This window comes from Melanotaenia boesemani, chromosome 24, assembly GCF_017639745.1.
Source record: "Melanotaenia boesemani isolate fMelBoe1 chromosome 24, fMelBoe1.pri, whole genome shotgun sequence".
NCBI classification, from domain to species: domain Eukaryota; kingdom Metazoa; phylum Chordata; class Actinopteri; order Atheriniformes; family Melanotaeniidae; genus Melanotaenia; species Melanotaenia boesemani.
In genome coordinates this window covers 17,251,212-17,272,884 of record NC_055705.1, presented here as the reverse complement: position 1 = coordinate 17,272,884, position 21,673 = coordinate 17,251,212, and the positions used below count along the sequence as shown (strand labels likewise).

General features: G+C 38.7%; 2 protein-coding genes across 14 annotated transcripts in view; one reads left to right on the top strand and one right to left on the bottom strand.

Moving 5' to 3' along the window:
- LOC121635879 (peripheral plasma membrane protein CASK-like) overlaps positions 1-14,300 on the bottom strand; it is a 50,696-nt gene extending 36,396 nt beyond the window's left edge. For 5 of the 12 annotated variants that reach the window (XM_041979257.1, XM_041979249.1, XM_041979256.1 and 2 more), the window contains exons 1-2: positions 13,317-14,298; positions 1,337-1,449 (exon numbers count right to left, since the gene is read on the bottom strand). In XM_041979257.1, the coding sequence (XP_041835191.1) occupies positions 1,337-1,449; positions 13,317-13,381 (178 nt within the window). In that variant the 5' untranslated portion in view covers positions 13,382-14,298. Of the gene's footprint in view, positions 1-1,336; positions 1,450-13,316 lie in introns of all 12 variants that reach the window. The other 7 variants (XM_041979259.1, XM_041979252.1, XM_041979258.1 and 4 more) reach the window with 3 other exon arrangements.
- Positions 14,301-17,637: 3,337 nt separating this feature from the next.
- cenpl (centromere protein L) lies at positions 17,638-20,893 on the top strand. Of its 2 annotated transcripts, none has more exons than XM_041978306.1 (5): positions 17,638-17,716; positions 18,663-18,837; positions 18,947-19,195; positions 19,891-20,463; positions 20,541-20,893. In XM_041978306.1, the coding sequence occupies exons 1-5, from the start codon at positions 17,697-17,699 to the stop codon at positions 20,613-20,615; spliced, it is 1,092 nt and encodes a 363-aa protein (XP_041834240.1). In that variant the 5' UTR covers positions 17,638-17,696; the 3' UTR covers positions 20,616-20,893. The 2 variants fall into 2 exon arrangements, with proteins under 2 accessions (XP_041834240.1, XP_041834239.1); XM_041978305.1 differs by having other exon boundaries at positions 18,941-19,195.
- The last annotated feature ends 780 nt before the right edge of the window (positions 20,894-21,673 follow it).

Genomic DNA, 21,673 nt, shown 5'->3' with positions numbered 1-21,673 from the left:
GTGCTACTTTAAATGTTTAAATCAAGATTATTCTAACAAATGTTTTAGTTAATTGTGCATATTGAGACCCAAGCCAACCATAAATGTCACTTCAACCATAAATGGCATCAGAAATTTGTTAACTATGTCACTATCCCCCCCGTATCTGAAGAAAATCCATGTCCCTCCACTTGTTTGCATGTAGTGGCTGGTCAATGCAGGCCAATGATCAGCTGCCACTTACAATTCCATCAACTTAATACCAAATACTGCCGCAAAAAGCCATAAAGAGCACAAACATCTGTTAAATCTTTGTAAAAGTTGGACCATGCTGGGTAGCACTTAGCTATCCAACAAGCCTGACGCAACTAATGGAACTCAGCTGAACATTTCAATTATTTGCTCCACTGTGGCCCCACTCTGAGTAGCTGTTAGCTAAGCTCTCCAACCAGAATTCCTGCTGGATTCTCCAAACCACAAGCCTGCAGTGAGTTTGACAAATGACTTATCCATCTGGCAGCAAGAACCAGCATGTTTAAGTACAAGTACCATTGTTAGCATTCCTGGAAACTAATTCCATGACATAATTACCTTGAGATCAATCGCAAACAGCAATCTATTTAAAGATTTATAAACACCTCTACACAATAATGCAGCAGCCTGCTGAATCAAGCACACTTTTATGTGACTCAAGCGTTAACACAAATATTTCTGTGGTAAGAAGAACCATCTGTTTTAGGCACTTTGTACTTTCAGGTGAATAAATTTAGCACTAAAATTAGTTTGGCTGTAGATTCCGGTTTGTGAAACGTTATTATTAAGTTTCCTCTTTTTTCCATTTTACTTCCTTTGGGTCACTTCCTTGCCTTGCTGTTATTGGCTGCCAGATTTATCTCTGACTGAGACATCACAGATGGCACCTTGTGCATGCCAACACTACCGCCAACAAACACCTATGATTTGCTGCCTCTTTGAGAAACACACACAGACCTCAGCAGGACAAAGCGCAACACCACATGGTGAGACAAGGCATGCAGTAATGCCACACACAAATGTAGCATTATAACCAAAACACAAAAACAGGCAGTTACAACATATTACTCATCCTAGTGTAGTGTGTGCACATTATGCCTCATCTATTTATGTGTGACAATATGGATTTTCTCTCTGTATGTGTTTGGTGTCAGAGCCAAACAGCATTTGCAGATTATTGCTTTTATTTTAAGTCTAAATATGTTTTTCGTGTGTGCATATGATTGAAAGCATCCTTGAAACTGTTAACCCTGCCCAGCTGGTGTTTTCAGTGCACAGTAAAACACATATCTGTGGTTCAAACCAGGTTTACTGTGTTCCTCACCTTCTGTGCTGAGGCCCGGGCTGGATGTGAAGCTGGCCACATCGACGATCTTTACAGCAAACTGCTGGCCCGTGTCCCTGTTGATGCAGCGCCTCACCACACTGAAGGGACCCCTGAAACACACACAAACGCTGACTTAGTCCCAGACATCTCCAAAAGCGCATGATCTGTGTGTGGCGAACATGCCCTCTCAGATTCAAATACAGGAATAGCTCTCAGTTCAGTTAGTACTTTTACCACATAATCATGGAAACGCAGCAGCCAGATGCAATGGGCAGACATCGTCTTGGTTCCGAGAGTATTCTGGATTTACAGTGGGTGGTTAGCTACGCTCCGTAGCCTCCGTGCTCATGCAAGTGGGAATTACAGAGCTGTGTGGTGCAGCGCAGCTGTAAAATCTAAAATAAAAGCTTTATTATAGAGACCTGTGCAAAGGAGACCTACCCTTCATTTTATTTCAAGGCAAAGAAGGTGGAAGATTTACAAAGTCGTGTTTTACACATAGCTTCACAGACGCTTGGTTCCTTACATGTGAAAGATAAATTAGTTTAGCTTCATGTGGTAAATCTGGGATTTCTTATGATGTTTTTGTGCTGCCTTTCAAGCAAGAAAGACAAGAAAGAAAGAAAGAAAGAAAGAAAGAAAGAAAGAAAGAAAGAAAGAAAGAAAGAAAGAAAGAAAGAAAGAAAGAAAGAAAGAAAGAAAGAAAGAAAGAAAGAAAGAAAGAAAGAAAGAAAGAAAGAAAGAAAGAAAGAAAGAAAGAAAGAAAGAAAGAAAGAAAGAAAGAAAGAAAGAAAGAAAGAAAGAAAGAAAGAAAGAAAGAAAGAAAGAAAGAAAGAAAGAAAGAAAGAAAGAAAGAAAGAGCAAACTATCAGAAAGAAGCACTGTTTCTAATAGAGATGATCCAACTCATGAGGATACTGAAAGACAATTTTCAAAAGTGGCAAATGAAAGACTATGGTTTCAAGGAACTTTGGCTTGCTAAGCAATGTTTTTCAAAGATTCGAGATCTTTATTGTCATTATGCAAGAATGACGAAATTTTAAGGAGTCTCGGCTTAAGGACACAAATAAGAAAATAGAAATAACAGGCACATAAGTAAAAAAAAAAAAAGATATAAAAGATATATGAACACCTCTATATTCACAAAAAATGCTGACATTAATATTAGTTTTAGTAAACTTTAGTTTATTAACTTAATTGAGAAAAAAAACAACCTAAAAATGTTCAGAACAGCAAATAAATTCTTCTGTAAATACTTTTTTTTTGTTCTTGTTTTATAGTGTAGTTTATATTTTAATTAGGAGTCTGCAACATGCCACAGCACTTAAATTTTTTCATGTTTTTGTTCACACTTTTCATTAATAAACATTACTATGGGACGGTAAGCCAAGGCGGGACCAGCCAGCAGCAGCTCTGAGCATTTCTTTTCAACCTGGTCATGGAGCAGCTGGGAGCTGGGCTGCTGTGGTGTGAGGACCAGGCACTCTTCTGAGTGCTTTTGAACGGGGGATGTACTTTTACATCAGTCTCCAAAAGTCTCCAATAATAACAGAAAAAGTTGCTAGATTTGATGAAATGAATATACAGATGAAGTCCCCCAAGAACCCACAGTCCCTCCTGCATAAATTTGTTGTATTACTATATTTTGAGGTAGGAACTGAAGTGTTAAAATAATGCATCTTCATCTTCCACTCAAACTCCCGCCACGAGGGGCTGTTAGTCAATGTCCAGACCAGAGTGTTTCATCCAGTCGCATCAGTTATGATTACATTTGCTTCCAATTCCCACTTTTCTTTAACATCCCTACTATTAACAATGGATTCATGTTGTAGTGCTTTATAGATTTTTTTATATCAGTCCTTTGTTTGATTCCCCTACTTCTAACTGATACAAGCATTTCTCCAGCTTTGGTTAATTCCTTGTAGATTTTAACACTTTAATTTGGGGTTCTTTCATAATGTCTCAGTTGTAAATATTTGTAAAAGTCATTGTTTAGCAGATTAAATTCCTGTTTAAGTTTTTTATTTTATTTCAAGAGTGGTCCTTTAAAAATTTGGTATATGCTTTTTAAAGTTTACTGTCCTATTCTTACAAACATTACGAAAATGATTTTATATCAAAACATAGTTCTTAGAAAGAAAATCTGAACGTAGATCTTTAGAAAAGCTAAATAATCAGTGCATCTCTAAATTTTAAACCCCATAGATACAATATTGCACCTCATTCATGAATTATTAGTAAATTAGCACAAGCCCACTTGAAATTATTTTTGGTAATTATCTGATCTTATGTTCTGCTGTCTGAAACAAGGGTTGTGGTGGGTGAAGTTAAAAATGTCACCAAAACCACATGATGGTGTACTTTTATTTAACTCTAGTTTTAAATCAGAATCTGCAGCCGTTTTCAAGATGACTTGCGTTTATAAATGCTGTTTTGACTTTCGACTTGTAGGAGTTACAAATAAGTGTAAATAAGAAAAGAACAGGGCATTTGTGTCACTTTTTTCACAATTCACGTTGGTATCATGAGTGAAAGAACATCAGTTGGACTGGAGTTTTTTTGTGATACGGATCCCCCTGGGCCTGAAATAAAGAACAAAGCACTTAACTTTTGACTTGAGTTCCAGCTACCTGAGTCCTTAACTAACCTAAATCAAGTCATTTAGATCTTTTTCTCTTCCCATCTTCAATAAAACCAGAAGGGACTCCAGTGTACCATGAAGTTCTGCCCTTTTCCTCTTTACTCATTCATTCCTGTTATTTCCTTAATTTGTCAAGTAAAGCTATTTAGCCAAAAATCCAAACAGCTTTAGTTCTATGCAAAGTGATTTTTTTTCCTTACTGCATCTTTATTAAGTCTTCCTACAAGACACTAAAAGTTCAGATGGTATCACAGTTTGTCTCCGAGCCAGCTGAAAGAGACATTTACAACCATGCCATATTATAGCTGCCTCTACCTCTTCCAGGTTTACAATCCTTCGAGATATAACCAACTACAGAAAACAGACAGAAACAGACACGCAACGTGGTGGCAATTAATAGGCATTACTGAACTGAATAACAATTAAACTAAGTGGACTGGATGGTAAAAGCTGTGCATGTAGTGAATGTGGAAGCTGCAGCTGATTTGCGCTCACATTTGTCTCTCACATCTGCTGCAATGATTACCCCTACAAACAAGCCTGCATGTGCACTCTCTGGGCTGAGGGAACTGTAAAACAACACGGCTCCCTTCAGATTCCACAGGAATCCCGCAGATGATCCGACAACCTCCGTGACCTTTGTCCTATTAGACTTACGTGCTGTAGCAGCTGTGTTTACCCAGCATTAGCTGAGAGGTGTGTGGAGCTTCTTCGACGCATGACTGAGACTCTCTCAGCCAGTTTCTCGCAGTCTTTATGGGAAGTTTTCAGCTACAAGCCGAAACAAATAAACTTGAAAAGTAAGGCCATTTTGGCACTAATTTCGTCAATGCCAGTGCACGTCCTCTCCACCAATAACTGGGTGAAATTGACAGATTCAACCCAATCTGAAACACTAGAGCTGCATCTAATATGGGCTAGTTGTTTAGTTGAGGGGCTACAGCAGTGATTCTCAGACTGGAGGTGACTTGACAGGGAGAGGGTGCATGGGATTGTAAAAATGTGAAAGAACTCTATTTTCCAACTGCTGTTCTTCAATTAAGATAACCCTGATACTCAATAGTTTGGAATACTGCAATTTAAATATCCAAAATACAACCCAGTTTTGATTAAATTGTATTTCTTTTGTTTTTTATGTTTTGTTTTTCCTTTTACATGTGAAGCAACTTTACTGCAGTATCAGCAGGTACCCGGCATGTTGTAGGACTCTGGCATCGCCTTAAATCGGTGAACACAAATTATGACTCCCCATGTCCACCTGACGTCATATAAAAGGATAAACGACTACTAGAGCCTGTCGCGATGAGCAATGAGTCAGTTAACTGCATGGTAAGAAAAGATGAGTGCAATAAGTCTGCCGGCCGTGATCATTTTCGTTTGTTTTTTTTCTTCTTCTATCTTACTTTACCATAGACTGTGTATGACAGTAGGTTTCACTATGGAGTATCTCGACTGAACGCTCTCGTTTCTTGTGAAGTGATTTCTCTGTCATATGTGACAGCAGCATGTTGCAGCAGGAGACCGTGGTGAAGCTCTTAACCTGTGCGAGCCGGTATGCTGTATTTGTTTACAGGGCTGCCAACTCTCACGCATCGGCCGTGAGACTCGTGCGTTCGAGTGGCTTCTCACGCGCTCTCATTTGAAGGGCAGTTTTGTTAACAGAACAGACATTTATTTTCTATCATATTTATTGTTTTTGGTTGTGTTTGGTTTTCATTCATTGTTAATGAGACTGAGAGTCCGTTCTATTTATTGTTTTTGTTTTATTTAAAATTTCTTCCAGTTCCAAATTAAAATGTTCTTTAGAAATGAAAGTTTATTGATCTTTGAAAAGGTGTACTTGCATTATTATGGCATTGTCATTATATTAGCTGAAAATGGTTTCAAAATGAACATTATTATTTTGCGCAATATTATCGCTTATCGCAATAATTTCTGAGAAAATTTATCGCGACAGGCCTACGACTACAATACTGAAACACACATCATAGATGTAAACTGTAAGTTTAATCTCACTATGACCAAGATTTATGAAACCAGAGGCAAAAGAAGGCTTAATTTATGCTTCACGTTTGTAGAACGTAAAATGTCTTACCTTTGCTGTCCTGCCTCAAAACTTATATCCACCTGGATAAAACTGCATTTGGTTTACATATACAAAAAAATTAAGTTTCTCTTTTGGGAGCAGTTTCCCAGTTAAATATCACAATTTTATGACCATTTGCATGGGGCAGCAGGACAAGACATGGAGGAAGAGGCATCGGACTGCAGGCCTCTGTGTTCAGAGCCAGTGAGGAAGAACTTTTGGGGGGGGGGGGGGGGGGGGGGGGGGGGGGGGAGAATAAAAGCATTAACGCGTGATTAAAAGTCAACGGCGTTAATGTGCCCAGCCTAATCAACATTCGCAACTATGCCTGAAATAGGCCTTTTTTATTGTATCAATACAGTAAAAACAAAGTCTCATCTGTGGTGATTAATGCCACAGAAGTCTTGATGTAAATAAGTGTCCTCAATTGTGTGAGGATGCGGAGTTGCCATGCCACAGTGACACGACTGCAGCTGTGCTGAGTGGGCTCCTACAAAACGCCCACACATGGCTCACATCCGACAGCAGCAGTCATCAAACACTAGCCAAATGTGGAAGCCTTTACAGACCATTGCTTGACTCGTCAGCACCTTTCTTATTCATAGTAATCAAATGCATTTTTAATATCCTTATTGGCCACAAGCCAAATTTCCAATCATGTGTCTTTTTTTTTTACCCCTTTCTCTGCCAGACAGGACACATTAATACAGATGCCACCTCACCAATAATGCTCTCTTGAAAGTGAAGTTTTTTGGCTTAGTAATAACCAGCAGCTAACATAATTCAAATTTTAACCTGTACCAAAAAACCTGGACAGAAAGGTGAAGTTATACTCTGTAATTCAGTAGAAAGAAAGCACCTACATTAGCAAAAATGTGTGCTGATGTCCCAAAGTTAAGCACTGTATTTCAGAAGAAATTTCATTTAGATTTTTGCTCTTCTGACCACTACTTTGCATGGGTCTGTGCAACAATAATCTAAAGTACTTCCTTATGTAAATTAGGGAAACAACCGTTTTAATATTAGCAGAAAAATTTGCATTTGGGTTGTAAACAGCAATTTAGAGCAGAGATACCCTCAAGAGGCTTTAAGGCTTTAAAGGAGAATCCCTTCTCAACATACTGTAAGTGAGAGGCGGATCCTGTTTAAACCTCCCCGTAGAGTCTAGCCTTGTAGTCAGAGAGAAAGCCTCATCTTTACACCATCCATTCACAATTATTGATCTGCTGTGTGCGGAGAGCTAAAAGGAGATCATGCTCTGCACAGAGAGGGGGGGGGGGTTACAGTTGGGCCAGAAGGTATGCTAGTAAAAAAAATACAACTATGATTAAAACTAAAAGACAATATAAAAAACAAAAACAAATAGGGTTTTTCAAAGTCTTTTATTATGCATTCAGACCCTTCTTGTGTTAATTTGAACTAAACCTGACCTAGAGACACATACTCAGGGTCTGAAATTAACACTCGCCAGGCGACTGTAGGCGGTAACACACCTGCAAGCGCCGACTGTAGGCAGTAACACACCTGCAAGCGCCGACTGTAGGCGGTAACACACCTGCAAGCGCCGACTGTAGGCGGTAACACACCTGCAAGCGCCGACTGTAGGCGGTAACACACCTGCAAGCGCCGACTGTAGGCGGTAACACACCTGCAAGCGCCGACTGTAGGCGGTAACACACCTGTACGTGCCGCGCTGTCAGCACAACAGCACTTTGTTGGACGTGATGTTAGCCTGTTAGCTTAGCTTAGCTGTTTACAACCTGAAGGGTGAAGATAGCTGCATAACAGGCGTGACGTGACTCCACGAGACTACGAACAGCTGTCAACCGATTAATTTATCAATACAATAATATTGATACTTATTATTATTGTTTTGATCAGTTAATTATTATTATTATAAATCAGCTTTTATGATTATTGATAAGCTATTTATATTTAATATTACTGATTTGTCATGAATCAGATCAATAAGCTTTGAATTTATTTATTATCAATTTTTGTTAAGTTTATTTTTTAAACAGTAAAATAAAAAGCAAAAATCAGGGAGTATGATCCCACCAAGACTGTAATGCTGTGGCACAAGGACTGTTAGGAGCAGGAGGTCAGACTTCACGGACTGTGTGAAAGCACGAAGAGTAGAGAGGGACGAGTCTGATCAGGTTTTGGTTAATGAATTCAGACATTAACACTTTATCAAATAAAACCATTTTTCTTGTTGCCTTTGTTTAATCTTGCTGTGACTTCCACTTTCAGTTTGGATACAACACAACATAACATTATAGAAGATAACATGTGCGTAGAGGTATGTGTGTGTGTAAAATAATTTAATAATTTGGCCAGTAAAAAAATATTTGTGGGTGGTGGATTTTTTCATCTACGGGCAAACTTGGCCGGTGAGTCAAAAAAGTTAATTTCGGGCACTGCACATACTGGGACTGACTCAACGCGAGCATAACTACCACCAGGACGACGGTAATGCTGTGTCAAACTCTGGGACGAACTCCTGCTCCTGTCTGATGTTCATTTCTATGTGGACAGTGAGTAATGCAATAATGAGCGCAACTTTAAAACTCTGGATCTGTCCTGTCAGTGCTGGATCAGGCAGATCCTGCCTTTTATTGAGTCTTGACCTGAACAAACTAATTTACAGCCATCTTGGTCCACATGCAGTGGAAGATGGCCATACACAGCTGTAAAAATGACACTGAAGCACCTACAGTCTATAGGTGTTGTTCATGCTTATGATAATTGCTAAATTTTAAAAATCACTATTAAAAATTATCTGTGGGAATATATTGAAATGGGTGGGAAAAAAAATAAATATAAATCACAACTGTTACCCATGAGGGAAGGTACAGTCAGCTGTGATCCCACATACATAGCACTCCACTCGTGATCGGATCATGCAAAATGATGACAGCACCATATGTGAAAAATCTCTTTATAACCTTACTCTACCTACACTACACTATGGATTTAGCACACGATGAAATTGCAATTGTTAGTGAAGCGTGTTTTCCAAAACAGAGAACTGTGTTTTTAAAACAAGTTTTATAGTATTGAATTTCACCATGTAGATCTGTACCAATTAAAATGGTGACTCAAAGCCAGATGGGATACTAATCAAATGTACAACATTTGACACAAGTAACAGAAATTAAACATTGACAAATTATCTATAAGTAGAGACTAAAGACTTTAATTACATAAAGTTAAATCTAAATGTTTCTATAGCTGAATAATTTGCCCTTCCTTCCCTCATTTGTCAAAGATTACTATGCTGAAGGCTGCATCTGTTTGGTGAATAACCGTCATTTCACTATTAAAAATCATAAAACAATCACCAAAAAAAGCAAATGTGGCCCAAGAAACTTAATTATCCAACTCAGAATGAGCCAGAGGACTGATCACTTCATTGGTTTAAAGTGAGTCACGCAGCACAATATTGGCTGTAATGAGCACCCCAGGGCAGAAATAAAGAGCAGTGAGACTCCAGTAGTGCTTCTCAACAACCCCAGTCCTATTCAAACAGAATCATTACAGACAGAACTGATTAAATTACTTCAGTGCTTTGCTAACACTCTTGCTGAGATCTCCAAAAAGGCATGTGGCTAATGCATCATGTCCATTTCTTATGTGGACTACAAACAACGAGCTAAAAGGTTTGCATCTGTTTGTAATCTTTTACCAGATAATATACTTTGAAGGTGAACTGTTATCTGCCCTGTTTCGTCTTTCTCAACTTAAATTAGTACAGCGTGACCACAGGGCAGTTGGAGTAATATTTACATGCATGAAAAAAAATAAATAAATAACCACAGCTTATATGCATCCCCACAAGTTTCTGAAATGTGTTCTGCTGAGTAAGTATTTACAAAAATGTTGCAACCACAATAGTTTGTCAGTAGAGACTCAAGATTAAACCATTAAATCACCACAAATCAGACTTTAAGGTCATTTTAGCTAACAGAGCTAAATGTGTGATAGTGTTTACTTTAATGGTGGAATCCCCGTACATTTATAGACAGATATTTTCTGTCAACATGGTGTTCATCCCTACAAAATTAAGCTGTATGAGGCTTTCCTACTGAACCACGGGAAGAATCTGGCTCTTGGCAACTTTAAAAAGCTTTATGTTGCATTTTTTTTTTTTTTTTACATTTGCTCTCAGTTCTGCCATAAAGGCAACAGGAGATTGTTCCTGCAAAACTAAAAAGGAGGCACTGACAGGACACTCCTGCTGGACAACATGCAACAGTTCTGTGTGCATTCATGCACCTAAAACACAATCCCAACTCAAAGACTGAAGTCATCATCAGAGCCCAGTTAGGTGTTGATAAAGCTAAACAAAAGAAAACTAGCTATATTTTATTTTTAAAAAAGCCATGGAACAATCAGAGTAAACAGTCCACAGCCAAGGAAAAATGCTCTCTATATAATCTTACTAACTTCCTGTTTGAAGAAATCACTTTGAACGTGGCTGTCTGTACAATCTGCTTCAAGGTGAGACGATTATTGGACAGTTATGTCGTCCACATTGTTTTAAATCTCTTCGGATCCAGCAGCTCTTCTCCGGCACGAGCCGATCAGCGACAATAATAGACAACTTGTCTGAACAATAATAGAAGTGTGAAGGAGGGTGCGAGCTGGGTGAAAGGTTTATGTAAAAGTTTGAGTAGAGGTGATATCACAGATCAGCAGGACACACGTGTACAACAGCAACAATATCCGATGATGAAAGACAAATCACCATGACAACTCTTAATGTTTATGAGCAGGAGGAAAGGAGAAAGTTGTTGGGAATTAGTTTGAGACACTTTTAATTACAGCATTTTGAGGTCTGGTCAGGCTGATTTTTTTTAAAAAGAAAAATATCCAGCTTTAAATATTTCATTGCTGCTGGAGTAAGTTATTAAACTGCTTACAGGCTAAAAGATAAATGTGACTAAATAGCCTGGATTCTGTTACAGAACTGAGTCCCCAACATGCTTTTCTGTGGTTTATATTTGACTATACTGTCCACTACAAGACAAGTTAAAAACAAAGCAGGGTGCTGCAGTCAGTGTCTCCCGGCATTATTTATATCTTTAGCCTCAGGGCCATCACATTCCCAACTCCACTTGTCTCCATTGATCTCCCTCAGCCTCCCTTCCCCTCCCACATCCCAGCTGAGGAAAAATGATCCCCAACGTCTTCCCGCAACACATCCCAAGATGCCAGGACTCAACACACTTAATCCATCAAATGCAGTTTTACAAAAGAAGCGGCTGGATGAGACAGATTTTTTGCTCTTTTCTCTGACAGTAATTTCACTTTTTGTAATTTGAGCTTAAAATACGCCCCAGAGAAAACTGGCCATTCCCTCCTCTTCTACTGACTTGTCTGGACTTTGTGTCCACACCTGCAAAATATAGTAATTTAGTGATGCCATTTGGCTGTACAGAAGGACTGCATTACCCTGCCTGAATATATTTACTTGTAAAAATATTGTATTTGTAGAAGAAGCCAACTTAGCAGTCCTGGACTAAACATCGGTTAGTAACCAGGGCAACAAGGACTCTCAGGATAAAGACCAGAGCCTGAGAGTTGGTAGAGAGCGTGTCTCTTTCCCTTCGACAAACTTAATGGACCTTCAGACCTTCAGCAAGGGAAGCTTGCATAGGGGGGGAAGGGATAGACTAGTAGCGCTTCCCGCCTCACTTCCAAAAGAATTTAAAGACTCACGTCTGACCACTCAAAAGTAACATGCATGCAACGGCAGTTATCACCGGCTTGCACATGCTGTTAAGTTTGCAGGATCCAGAGCAACAGAAGAACCACTAGATAAATGCAGCAGGTCCAGGTGAATAAATGCCAATCATTCCACACAACCGTGTGTCTGCTTGAAGGAAAACCACAGCCAGGTCAAATATCACTCATCAGGCTCAACAAATTGCCATGTCCACCCACAAAACAGATGCCTTCTAGCATCATAAACTGCTGCTAATGTAGTAGGAAAACACAAAAGGCTTTCACACTTAGTTCAACCCACTAAAAGTTATGTAAAAACATCAGACAATGCAGCTAGACGAGTATAATCACTTCATCTAATTTTAGCCAGATCATACTTCTACAAGAGTTCTGATCAGTCAGGGTAAGAATAAGGATCTGAGGATGTCCTGGGACAAAACCAAAAGATTTGCTGGGTCCTGTGGATTGTGTAATGAGCTGTATGTGGACTTGGCTTGTTTCCCACAAATGCCATCAACACTCATCAGATTTGTCAGATAAACACTTCAGACTTTTAGTAGTGTTCTTTGAGCCTTTTCTAAAAGGCTCAAACTATTTTTTTTTTATCTCAAGTAGCTGAAAAGTGTGAATGCCAGGATGCAAGATTTGCCTGCACTATCACTCACTTTTCTCATGTCAGTTACTATAATACAGCTGATTTTCATGGGTATCATTCACTTCTCTAATTTATTATGAATTTCTGTATAGTACCTCTGTATAGAGACAGTCTATGTTCCTTTTTAACCACATCATTTTTCTCATTATCCTTATTATTAAATTGCACTACAAACAGATTAAAAAACACCTGATTGTACTGCAAAACAAGGCATATAAACACCAGCTAGCAATGCTGAAATATCGAACCAAAGAATTAGACAATTACTCATTAGTGCAGCAACACTGCTGTGATTGCATGCCTTTGATTTTATTCAATCTCTAGATTAGATAGACTAGACATTACACTATTTTTTCAATTAAATTGGAACTCACTAAATTTGACATGCCATTATTTTTAATATCACCCCCATACCCCCAATATCAGCATTTCTTGGATTGATTGAGTACAAACAACGTGAAAAATAAACAAAACTTGGTTTAAAAGGGCTAAATATGGCTATGTGTTTTTATTCCCATTTGCAAATAACCTTGTTTTAAATAAACATGTGTAGAAATAGCAATTAAAGCTTTATTTTTTTTAAAACAAAGCTTGGATGGTATATTTTGATCAAAACTTAACTCTCTTTCATGCTTGGAGGCAATGAGGGTAATAAGGTCAAGTTACAGTCCTAGCCCCTTGGGCTCTATATGCTTGCTGTTAAAACCCAGTACAGTTAGATGGTACGACTATGTCAAGCCAAAAGCCACTTCACCCACCCATGAGGCTTTTCCTGCGAGCCAACACACAAATTAGGTTCTTTTAGATATACTGTATATGGTAAAATAATACTGTGCAACATCCAGTGGCATGTGACAATACTTACTTCCCAATCACCTCGCACAACTCGTAGACATCCTCGAACAACACGTCGTCGTCCGCCATGGTCATCCAGGTAAGCGAGGATGCTCTCCACAAGAAATCCTACCCACAAGGGCTTTGAAGTAATCACTGACAACGTATTTTCTTGCCGAATGAGGTCGCTTTTATGGAAGACAACAGACTCCTGGTAATTCAAACCTCCCAATGTCAGGGACAGGAAAATCAGTGGTCACCGAAGAGACCAAATTAGCCGGCTAGCCACATTAGCTGGCAACCAAGGCTGTCAGTCCGCGGCCCCACCTTCTCCCGTGCTACTCTCCTGGTAGGCTGGCTAGCCAGCGAGCTAGCTAAACAGTGACCACCGAGCAGACCCCAGGGCGTGGAGATTTCCTCGCTCGTTTGCAGAAAAACACCCCTCTTTGCATGCCCCGGGTTTGTATTTCGTTGGCGGATTTTGCCTCAGACGTAACTCCCTTGGCAGCATCCACAGACACTTCCTGCACTATCCAAGATGCTCTTTTCACCGCAGGCTAACGGGTCTCTCGAAAACGGTTAGCTAGCTGGGTTAATATGAGCTAGCTGTCGATGGAATCACCGGTTGGCTCGCGCCGTTCTTGCGCTGTGCACGCCCAGTGTATCACAGATGGCTTATCCCACTGAAAAACGGAATGTGTCCTGGCTGCAGTATGCTTCAGCTTCCCGAGCCCGAATGGAAGACCTTCTTGCTCATTTCCACCTCCGCTCTGCTGCTTACACCGTCTGTGCTCAAGAATATTGAAATTATATCGTATTGTACCACAGCCGACTCCTTGTCCACCGTTGCTCTAGTTCTTACGCTGGCTCAGATGCTGGCTGGCTTTGACTGGCTGTTCCTCCGACTTCCAGAAATGCCAGGCTCCTCCCTCTATCGTCCAGGCAACTGATCCGACCAGAGCCGAAATGGCCAGGGAGAAGGGGGTTCTAGATTTGTCTTTTAGCAATGCTCGAGCCAAAATGGCGTCCAGTAGGGGATTCGCTCCAGGCGTAGTTTCCTACTAATCTCCCCTAACGGTTGCATCCAGTGTCCCGCGCAGGCGTCGACCAGCCGAACCTCTTCACCTTACGTCAGCTTTCCCCCCTCTTATCTCCATCACTTAAACATGCGTTTTACTCTCCTTTAAATTATAGCTTCTTTCTGTAATAATTAATTTCCCAAATATTGTCTGACAGTCATGTCAATAAAGGAATGAATTTTGCACTTAGTATTAAGAGGTGCAATTTGAAGAGGTTCTGACATTCCCGTGGGACTTTTGGGAGGTTTCTGTTTACAATGACCGAGGTCTGACTTCCTGTACTGTTATTAATTGACGTTTACATATAGATAGATGGTATTGGCTTTCACCCAAAGTAGTTGCATAATTATTTCAAACCTCTTAGAAACAAGAAGCAATTTCATATAATGGTTCGAAAATATTAGCATTCAGTATAATCCACTCATCCAGCCTGTCTGCAGGCACAGGTGCAGAAATTTCCAGGTGAAGAAGGCCAAGGCCTTGAGAATGATTGGTATCGCCCCCTAGAGGTGATGATATGAATCATTTACATCCCGCAGCCCCATTATAAATAAATAAAATAAATAAATTTTGATAATCAGTTTGGTGGTTGAATTAATTAAATACAAACAAATAAATAAGTAAATATTGCTAAGCAATTTTACTTTGTTGGTAGTGAAATAAAATACATAAATAAATACACACACACATATAGATAGATAGATAGATAGATAGATAGATAGATAGATAGATAGATAGATAGATAGATAGATAGATAGATAGATAGATAGATAGATAGATAGATAGATAGATACCATAATTTTGTATAGCCTTTACCAAAATGGTCTCCATGTTTGTTTTCATTATCTGTTTTCCTATCATTGATAAACCAACATCATGAATAGTTTAAAAATGTTTTGCTTTGTTTGACTGAACAGTGTAAAAGTAAATAACTATATCAAAAGAAAACAATTGTAACTTCTACTCAAACGTTTATAAAAGGAAAGTAGGGAAATGTGTCACTAGAGGACGCTGTTCTCCCAGGGTACCTTCTGCAGTTTCCATGGTGCTGCATCCCCTCTCCTCATATCATCTGCAAGCTACTTCCATTGGTTGAAGCCCACCAGCTGCTACCGATCATCCGATTGGCTGTTGATGTGGTCATCACGCCGTCTGCTACTGAACAGCCCTCCATTCAATCTACAGTCACTTGCAAACCATACAAAGGTAGACACATGCACAAAGGATCTCACAAATGGCAAGTAAATGTGAGCCCTGAAACAATAAATGTATCTAAGATACATGATGATGATGGGGAATGAACAGAAAACTAAAAGAAAATAAAAATGAGAACACTACCATTCATGAGCAGAAAAAAAAGAAAAGAGCCCTGTTTCCATGGTAACGCGAAGAAGAACCTTTTTGGTGGTTGCATGTGAATCTGTCAGCTGGTGAAATATGCACACATGTCAATACACACATGCACACAGAAGCAATTTCATTGATTCAAATCAGTTTCCTCAGACTTTTTTTCACATGACTACAAAACCTAGGCATACAATTTACTGTTTATCTTATGGGAGTTTTTATCATTTTGGTCAGCTATTTTGCCTGTTCTTAAGATTTGTCAACAAATGTACACCAGACTTTTAATATTGCATTGCTAATCGCTTATTGTTCTTTAGCTGATATTTAGATTTAACCTAAAGAGATTTTCATGACATTTTGAGACGATGCAAAGTGGGACAGTCATTGTTCTCAGTTTTAGTCATGTAAAAAATGACTGGCAGCTACTAATCGCTACGATAAACGGGTATTCTTCACACACACACACGCACACACACACACAAACCTAATTTAGGGACACATAATGCACATAATGTGCCTTACATATTATGATCTTAATGACAACATAGATTATATTCATATTACAACTATTCAAAATTAGCATAAATTTAATCTTTAATGTAAACCCAAATAACTTTTTTAAAAGTTTCTTTTTTGTTGTTGTTTTACTTTACTTTAATTCAAAAAAGAGTACAACAGAGATGCACTGCAGAATGAAATTACGTTGCAAATGTCCCATAAAACCAATGAAAATAAAAGAATTGTGAAAGAAAAAGTTAAAAGAAAAACTAAAACAAAGCCTTTTTACTTTTTCTTATTTTAACATTTATTGTCAATCAGACCTGTCTCATTAATTTTTATGTTATAAAAGTGAGACATGTGTTTTCACACAGTCTACAAGATATTTAATATTTCATATACGCTTATTAATCATTGTGTGCTTTTTAAAAAATATTATTAGACCATTAAAAGAAAGAAAGAAAGAAAGAAAGAAAGAAAGAAAGAAAGAAAGAAAGAAAGAAAGAAAGAAAGAAAGAAAGAAAGAAAGTTAAAAAAAAAAAAAAGCTATTCCCATGGTTATAAGATCCATGATCAAACAGGCAAGGTTGTATTCAGAGAGTTCAGTAGAACTAAGACCAATTTGTATCAACAATAGACATTTGACTAGTTTGTATTTCAATAATAAATTCATTCGGAAGTGCTTAACTACCCACTACTATCCTTTTCAACTAAAAAGAAAACACTCTGAAAGATTTTGATGTAGAAACAGCAAAAAAAAATCAGTCTAGCAATTTCTTACACAAAAGATTTAAGCTGGTTAACAACCTATGTAAATTTTGTGAAAAAGAAGATGAAACAACTGAACACCTATTTTTTTTTTTTTTTTTTTTTTTTTTTTACTGTGAACATGTATATAAATTCTGGACGGAGCTTCAAGGGTGGCTTCACTCCAAAAATATCACAATAAATATTCTGAATGTTGGTATAATGAAAACTGGTATAATTGCTAAAGAAAAGAATATGGAGTTTCTCACAAATAACCTGATACTGTTGGCTAAACACTTTATACATAAATGCAAATATGGCAGAGCTAAACCTTGCATGATGGGATGGCTGAATGAGTTTAAAGCATTTGTAAAATCTCTTAGTTTGATAAAGACAAAAAATACCCAAAAATGATTTTCCTTAATAGAGGCTTTCATGTTACTTAAATGAGACCATATGTGAGTTTTTTTTTTTAATGTCGGTTTCTAAGTTCTACTATGTATATGTCTAAGAGCTACCTAAACACATGTAACTGTTCGTTATTACTGTTAAAGTGGTTATTCCCAATGTTTATATGACTATGTTGTCAATAAAGAAAAAAAAAAAAAAAGACTCCCACTTCCTGTTTGGGTAAATGTGATTGGCTGATTTGTACCGCGCAGAATCATGGGATAGCGCGATGTTCAAATTTGTTTCCGGATTCTTTGTTTTTTTTGTCTTTTCCTGTCGGTGTGCTAAACATGGATAAGTCTCACACAAGGTAGAATTATAATGTTCTATCGTACTAAAAACTCAAATTTTCTTATTATTTTTGTCTTTCTGAAACAGAAAACAGCACAGGGGAGTTTCTGTACCTCCCAGAGGTGCTCCGTTTTAGTCTCTGACAAGGCTGCTAGACCAAATTACATTCAGTAAATAGCGATTTTAATGTTTCCACGTTCTTCTTGAAATGTGCTAATGTAATGCAGTACAATTAAAAAAATTAAAAGTGTTGGCATCCTCTTTTTAATCGGGATAGTATCTTATAATCTACAAAGTATTAAATTATTTTAAATATTCACATATTGTACTCCGTTTCCTTCTCAGTCGCATAGCTAGTTCAGCAGAAACGATACGAACTGAAAGCTTCAAAGATGACTTACATCCAGTTTATTTGAAATGAGACCAAATTATTTTTATATGAAAATATTTGGTAAATATATAAGCATGAACTGATGGTTTCTTGCTCCAACACACCTGACTGGAATTATTTGATAATTAACAGGCTTGTGCAGAACTTGACAAGGCTTTGGGGAGTATATTTAATTTGAACCATGTGAAATGGAGCAGGGACACATTTAAAATGAATAAAAAAAAAATAATAAAATTTTTTTAAAAGGGGCATCCCTGCTCTATTTAATTACCAATTAACAATAACATGTACGTAAGGCGAATGTGGTTGAATTATACTTAAATTCAGTCAGATTGGCAACTTGTGAAATATGCACATGCACCTCCTCTCTACAACTGAAATTCCACAGGATTGACCGTTCCTGTCCAGTCAACTCATAGCTTCATATCCAGTCTGATTCCAAATAATAATGAGAATTCATGTCACACTCTTTATAATTAAATCTGTGGTGAAGCAGGTGAATGTTTGGGTGTACCTCAGATTAAAGCAGTAAATGTTACTGAAACTGATCTAATGATCTGTTAATGATTTTCAGTGTGGCACGGACTCCTGATGCTGGTGTTGTGGTGCAAAGACGGAGCAAAAGCAGGAGCTACCGGCAGTCGTACCGCAGCTGCTTAGGAGCTGCTTCAAAGCTCGGCCTAACTCCACGGTTGACGGCTCGGAGGCTCAACACTAGCAGAAAAGCCCTAAAGTCACAAAATATAAGGGTGATTTGAACTGGATCATTTCTGATACATGATCAATTACTACCTAATTATTTCAGTACTGAGAAACATGGTGAGCTAATGCTTTTCTCTATCTGTGTGAAAGGAAAAGGTGAGTCCAGAGCATCTGGCTTTGCTGATGAAAACTGAGTGGCAGCTGTCGTATGTTACTCCTCTCCACCGGTTCAGTCACACGCAGCTGAAGAACTACGCAAGCCAACTTTCTGCATTTATTGCGGCAGAGAAGCAGCAAGGTTTGGCAATGGAGGTGGGGGGACTGCAGAAAAGGTTCAAAGTTTCCTTCTCTGTGGTGCAGGGGTTGTCGGAGACAGACGATGATGCAGAGACCATCTTCATACAGGTATGACTGTGGATCCTTAGAAGGAAAGACTTTCTTTCAACAGTATCTTTGAGCCCATTTACATGCACATGATTTCTGCAGTTATCACATAATTCAAGTGGTCATGTAGACACTACAGCAAATTTTTCAAATAACTGCCATTATCGGATTATGAGAAGTCGGATTAAAAGATAGATTTCTACCCAATACCCCGATGTCTTCATGCATGTATATCAGTATTTTTACATGCTTCCCAAAATCAGCTTGTCTCACTGAGATAATGCCATATTCAGATTTTTAAAGAGGCATAAGTAATGAAATAAAGATGCATTTCTCTGCCAAACAATACTATTCGTGGCACATTTCTTTGTATGTTTCATTGTGTTTGGGTGGATTTAGTAGTGGGATGGGACAGTTTACATTACTGTGGATGAAAGGGGGGCATTGCAGAACAAGTTTGGGAACCACTGAAGTAAATCTGTGGCACCTGTTAACTATTTAGCAGCTTATTACCTTTCACATTAGCAGCTAACGCTAAGACAACGGGCGTGACTATGTTCAACAAAGACAGAGTGCTTTGAAAATAATGTCATCATGCACGTACATGTTCTGAAATATATAATTGACTAGTAAATGTAGATGCAGATCAAATTATTATTAGTAATCTGATTACTTGCAGATATTGTCACGTAAACAGGCTTCTCTTTCTGATGCAGATCCATTCAAAGCCTCTGTTTGCAAGGCAAGATGACCCACAGAAGTCAGTTTGGAGCGGTTTGCTGACCTGCATAAATGGCAACCCGGAATACTTGAAGTCACTTCCCAAAGACTTCACTTGTCTTCCGCTTTTTGGGAGCAGAGGAGCTGAAAGTTTCTCCTCTTTGGTGAAATCCTGGCTCCAGAGGACCTTCGACTGCTGCTTCGGCCCCCTGGAAATCAACCAAACCAGCCTGCAATGGCTCGCGGCACTATGGACCAACTGCCACACAGAATCCAACATCCAGAGCCTTAAAATGCTTTGGAGCGTTCCAGTGGAGCCACCACTACAGATAAACTACACCATTAACCCCTATGACGCGTGGGAGCTGTGGAGCAGCGTGAGGAAGGACTCATCAGAGGAAGATGGGGGGTCAGAGGAGGTGGGCTGCATTGAGATTGAGGAGGTGACGATGTTCATTCAAGGGCTGAAGAGCCACTTTTATAGACACTTCAGGCTGGACTTGTCGGCAGGGGCCCTGAACCAGGTCTCCACGGCGCTGGGGTCTGCTAAATCAAACGGAAGGATCAAGGTACTGAGCTGACGTCTAGAGATTTTTGAGGAAAATATAATGCAGTGGGGAGTAATATTTGTCTTCTTCTATTTCAGATCTCCAGCAGCAGGTATGTGATCACCACCCTGACACTCCTGACAGAATGCGCCCTCCTCAAAATGCCCATCTGAGTGGAAACTCCAACTAACAAACTGTTTGCTGTAACCTTTTTATGCCATGGGATACAAGACATTATGCTTTTATTTTTTATATATATGTTTTGTTTTTTCCAGCTTTGTTTTTTTTTTTTTTTAATAGCAAAGCAATTATTGGTCAAGACCAGGACTTTCTTTTTAGAAATAAAACCTGCCTTTAATTAGAACCAGAAGCATGTGAGGGGGGTTCTCACACTTTCTTGTAAATACCTAAATATATTAGCATTGTACGTATTTGTTTATCTTTTGTGATTTATAGTTGTAAATAAAAGCAGTTAAAGAATGAAGCTATCGACAGATGCAGGACATGACTTCAATTAAAGATAAATGTAGCTTAAAACAATTCTTAGATTTATTTGGGCAGTTATTTCTCCCCTTTAATAATACTAATTTCTGCATTATTGGAAAGCCTGAATAATTTACTTAAATGAGGTATAACTTGTAAGGATGATGCTTCTGTGGAACGTGTGGGTAGTGTCGCCCAAAAGTGTGTCAAAATCCCTTGCAATATTCTCCTGTTGGTATTCACTTGTGATATTTTTATTTATAGTTTTGATATTCTAGTGCTGCCAGGTGTGTGTCAGTCACAGATGTATGAAAGACATTTTAGAATGAAATTCTGGAGCTAGTAGTGATCCCTTATCTCCAGGAACTGGGAGCTAAATCCATCCTCCAGGATGACAACGCTCTCTCTAACAGAGCCAGGGTCATCATAGAGTACCTCCAGACTTTTGGAGTGGAGACTGCGGAGTCCAGACCTCAACCTGACTGAACATTTGTGGGATCAGCTTGGACAGAGTGACCAACAAAACCACACTGGTTGACCTTCAACGACTCCTGGTTGAGGACAGTTAAATGTGACCCATATGAGAAGACTGGATCTTTTACATCTTTCCCGGACAGTGTAATGTGTAAAAGTGTAAAACAACCATTATGTGTATCTTTTTTCTTCTTATTACTATGGGATAGTGTAATCATTCAATCCACTAAGAAACTCTTTTGGGAGGGCACTGCCCACACGTTCAGCTGTGTTG

Bases quoted from the DNA above. Each gene is read 5' to 3' on its own strand.
- cenpl (XM_041978305.1), top strand. From the start codon at position 17,697: ATGGATAAGTCTCACACAAG. The intron at 17,717-18,662 runs GTAGAATTATAA...AATGATTTTCAG, and splicing joins ATGGATAAGTCTCACACAAG to TGTGGCACGGACTCCTGATG. The intron at 20,464-20,540 runs GTACTGAGCTGA...CTTCTATTTCAG, and splicing joins AATCAAACGGAAGGATCAAG to ATCTCCAGCAGCAGGTATGT.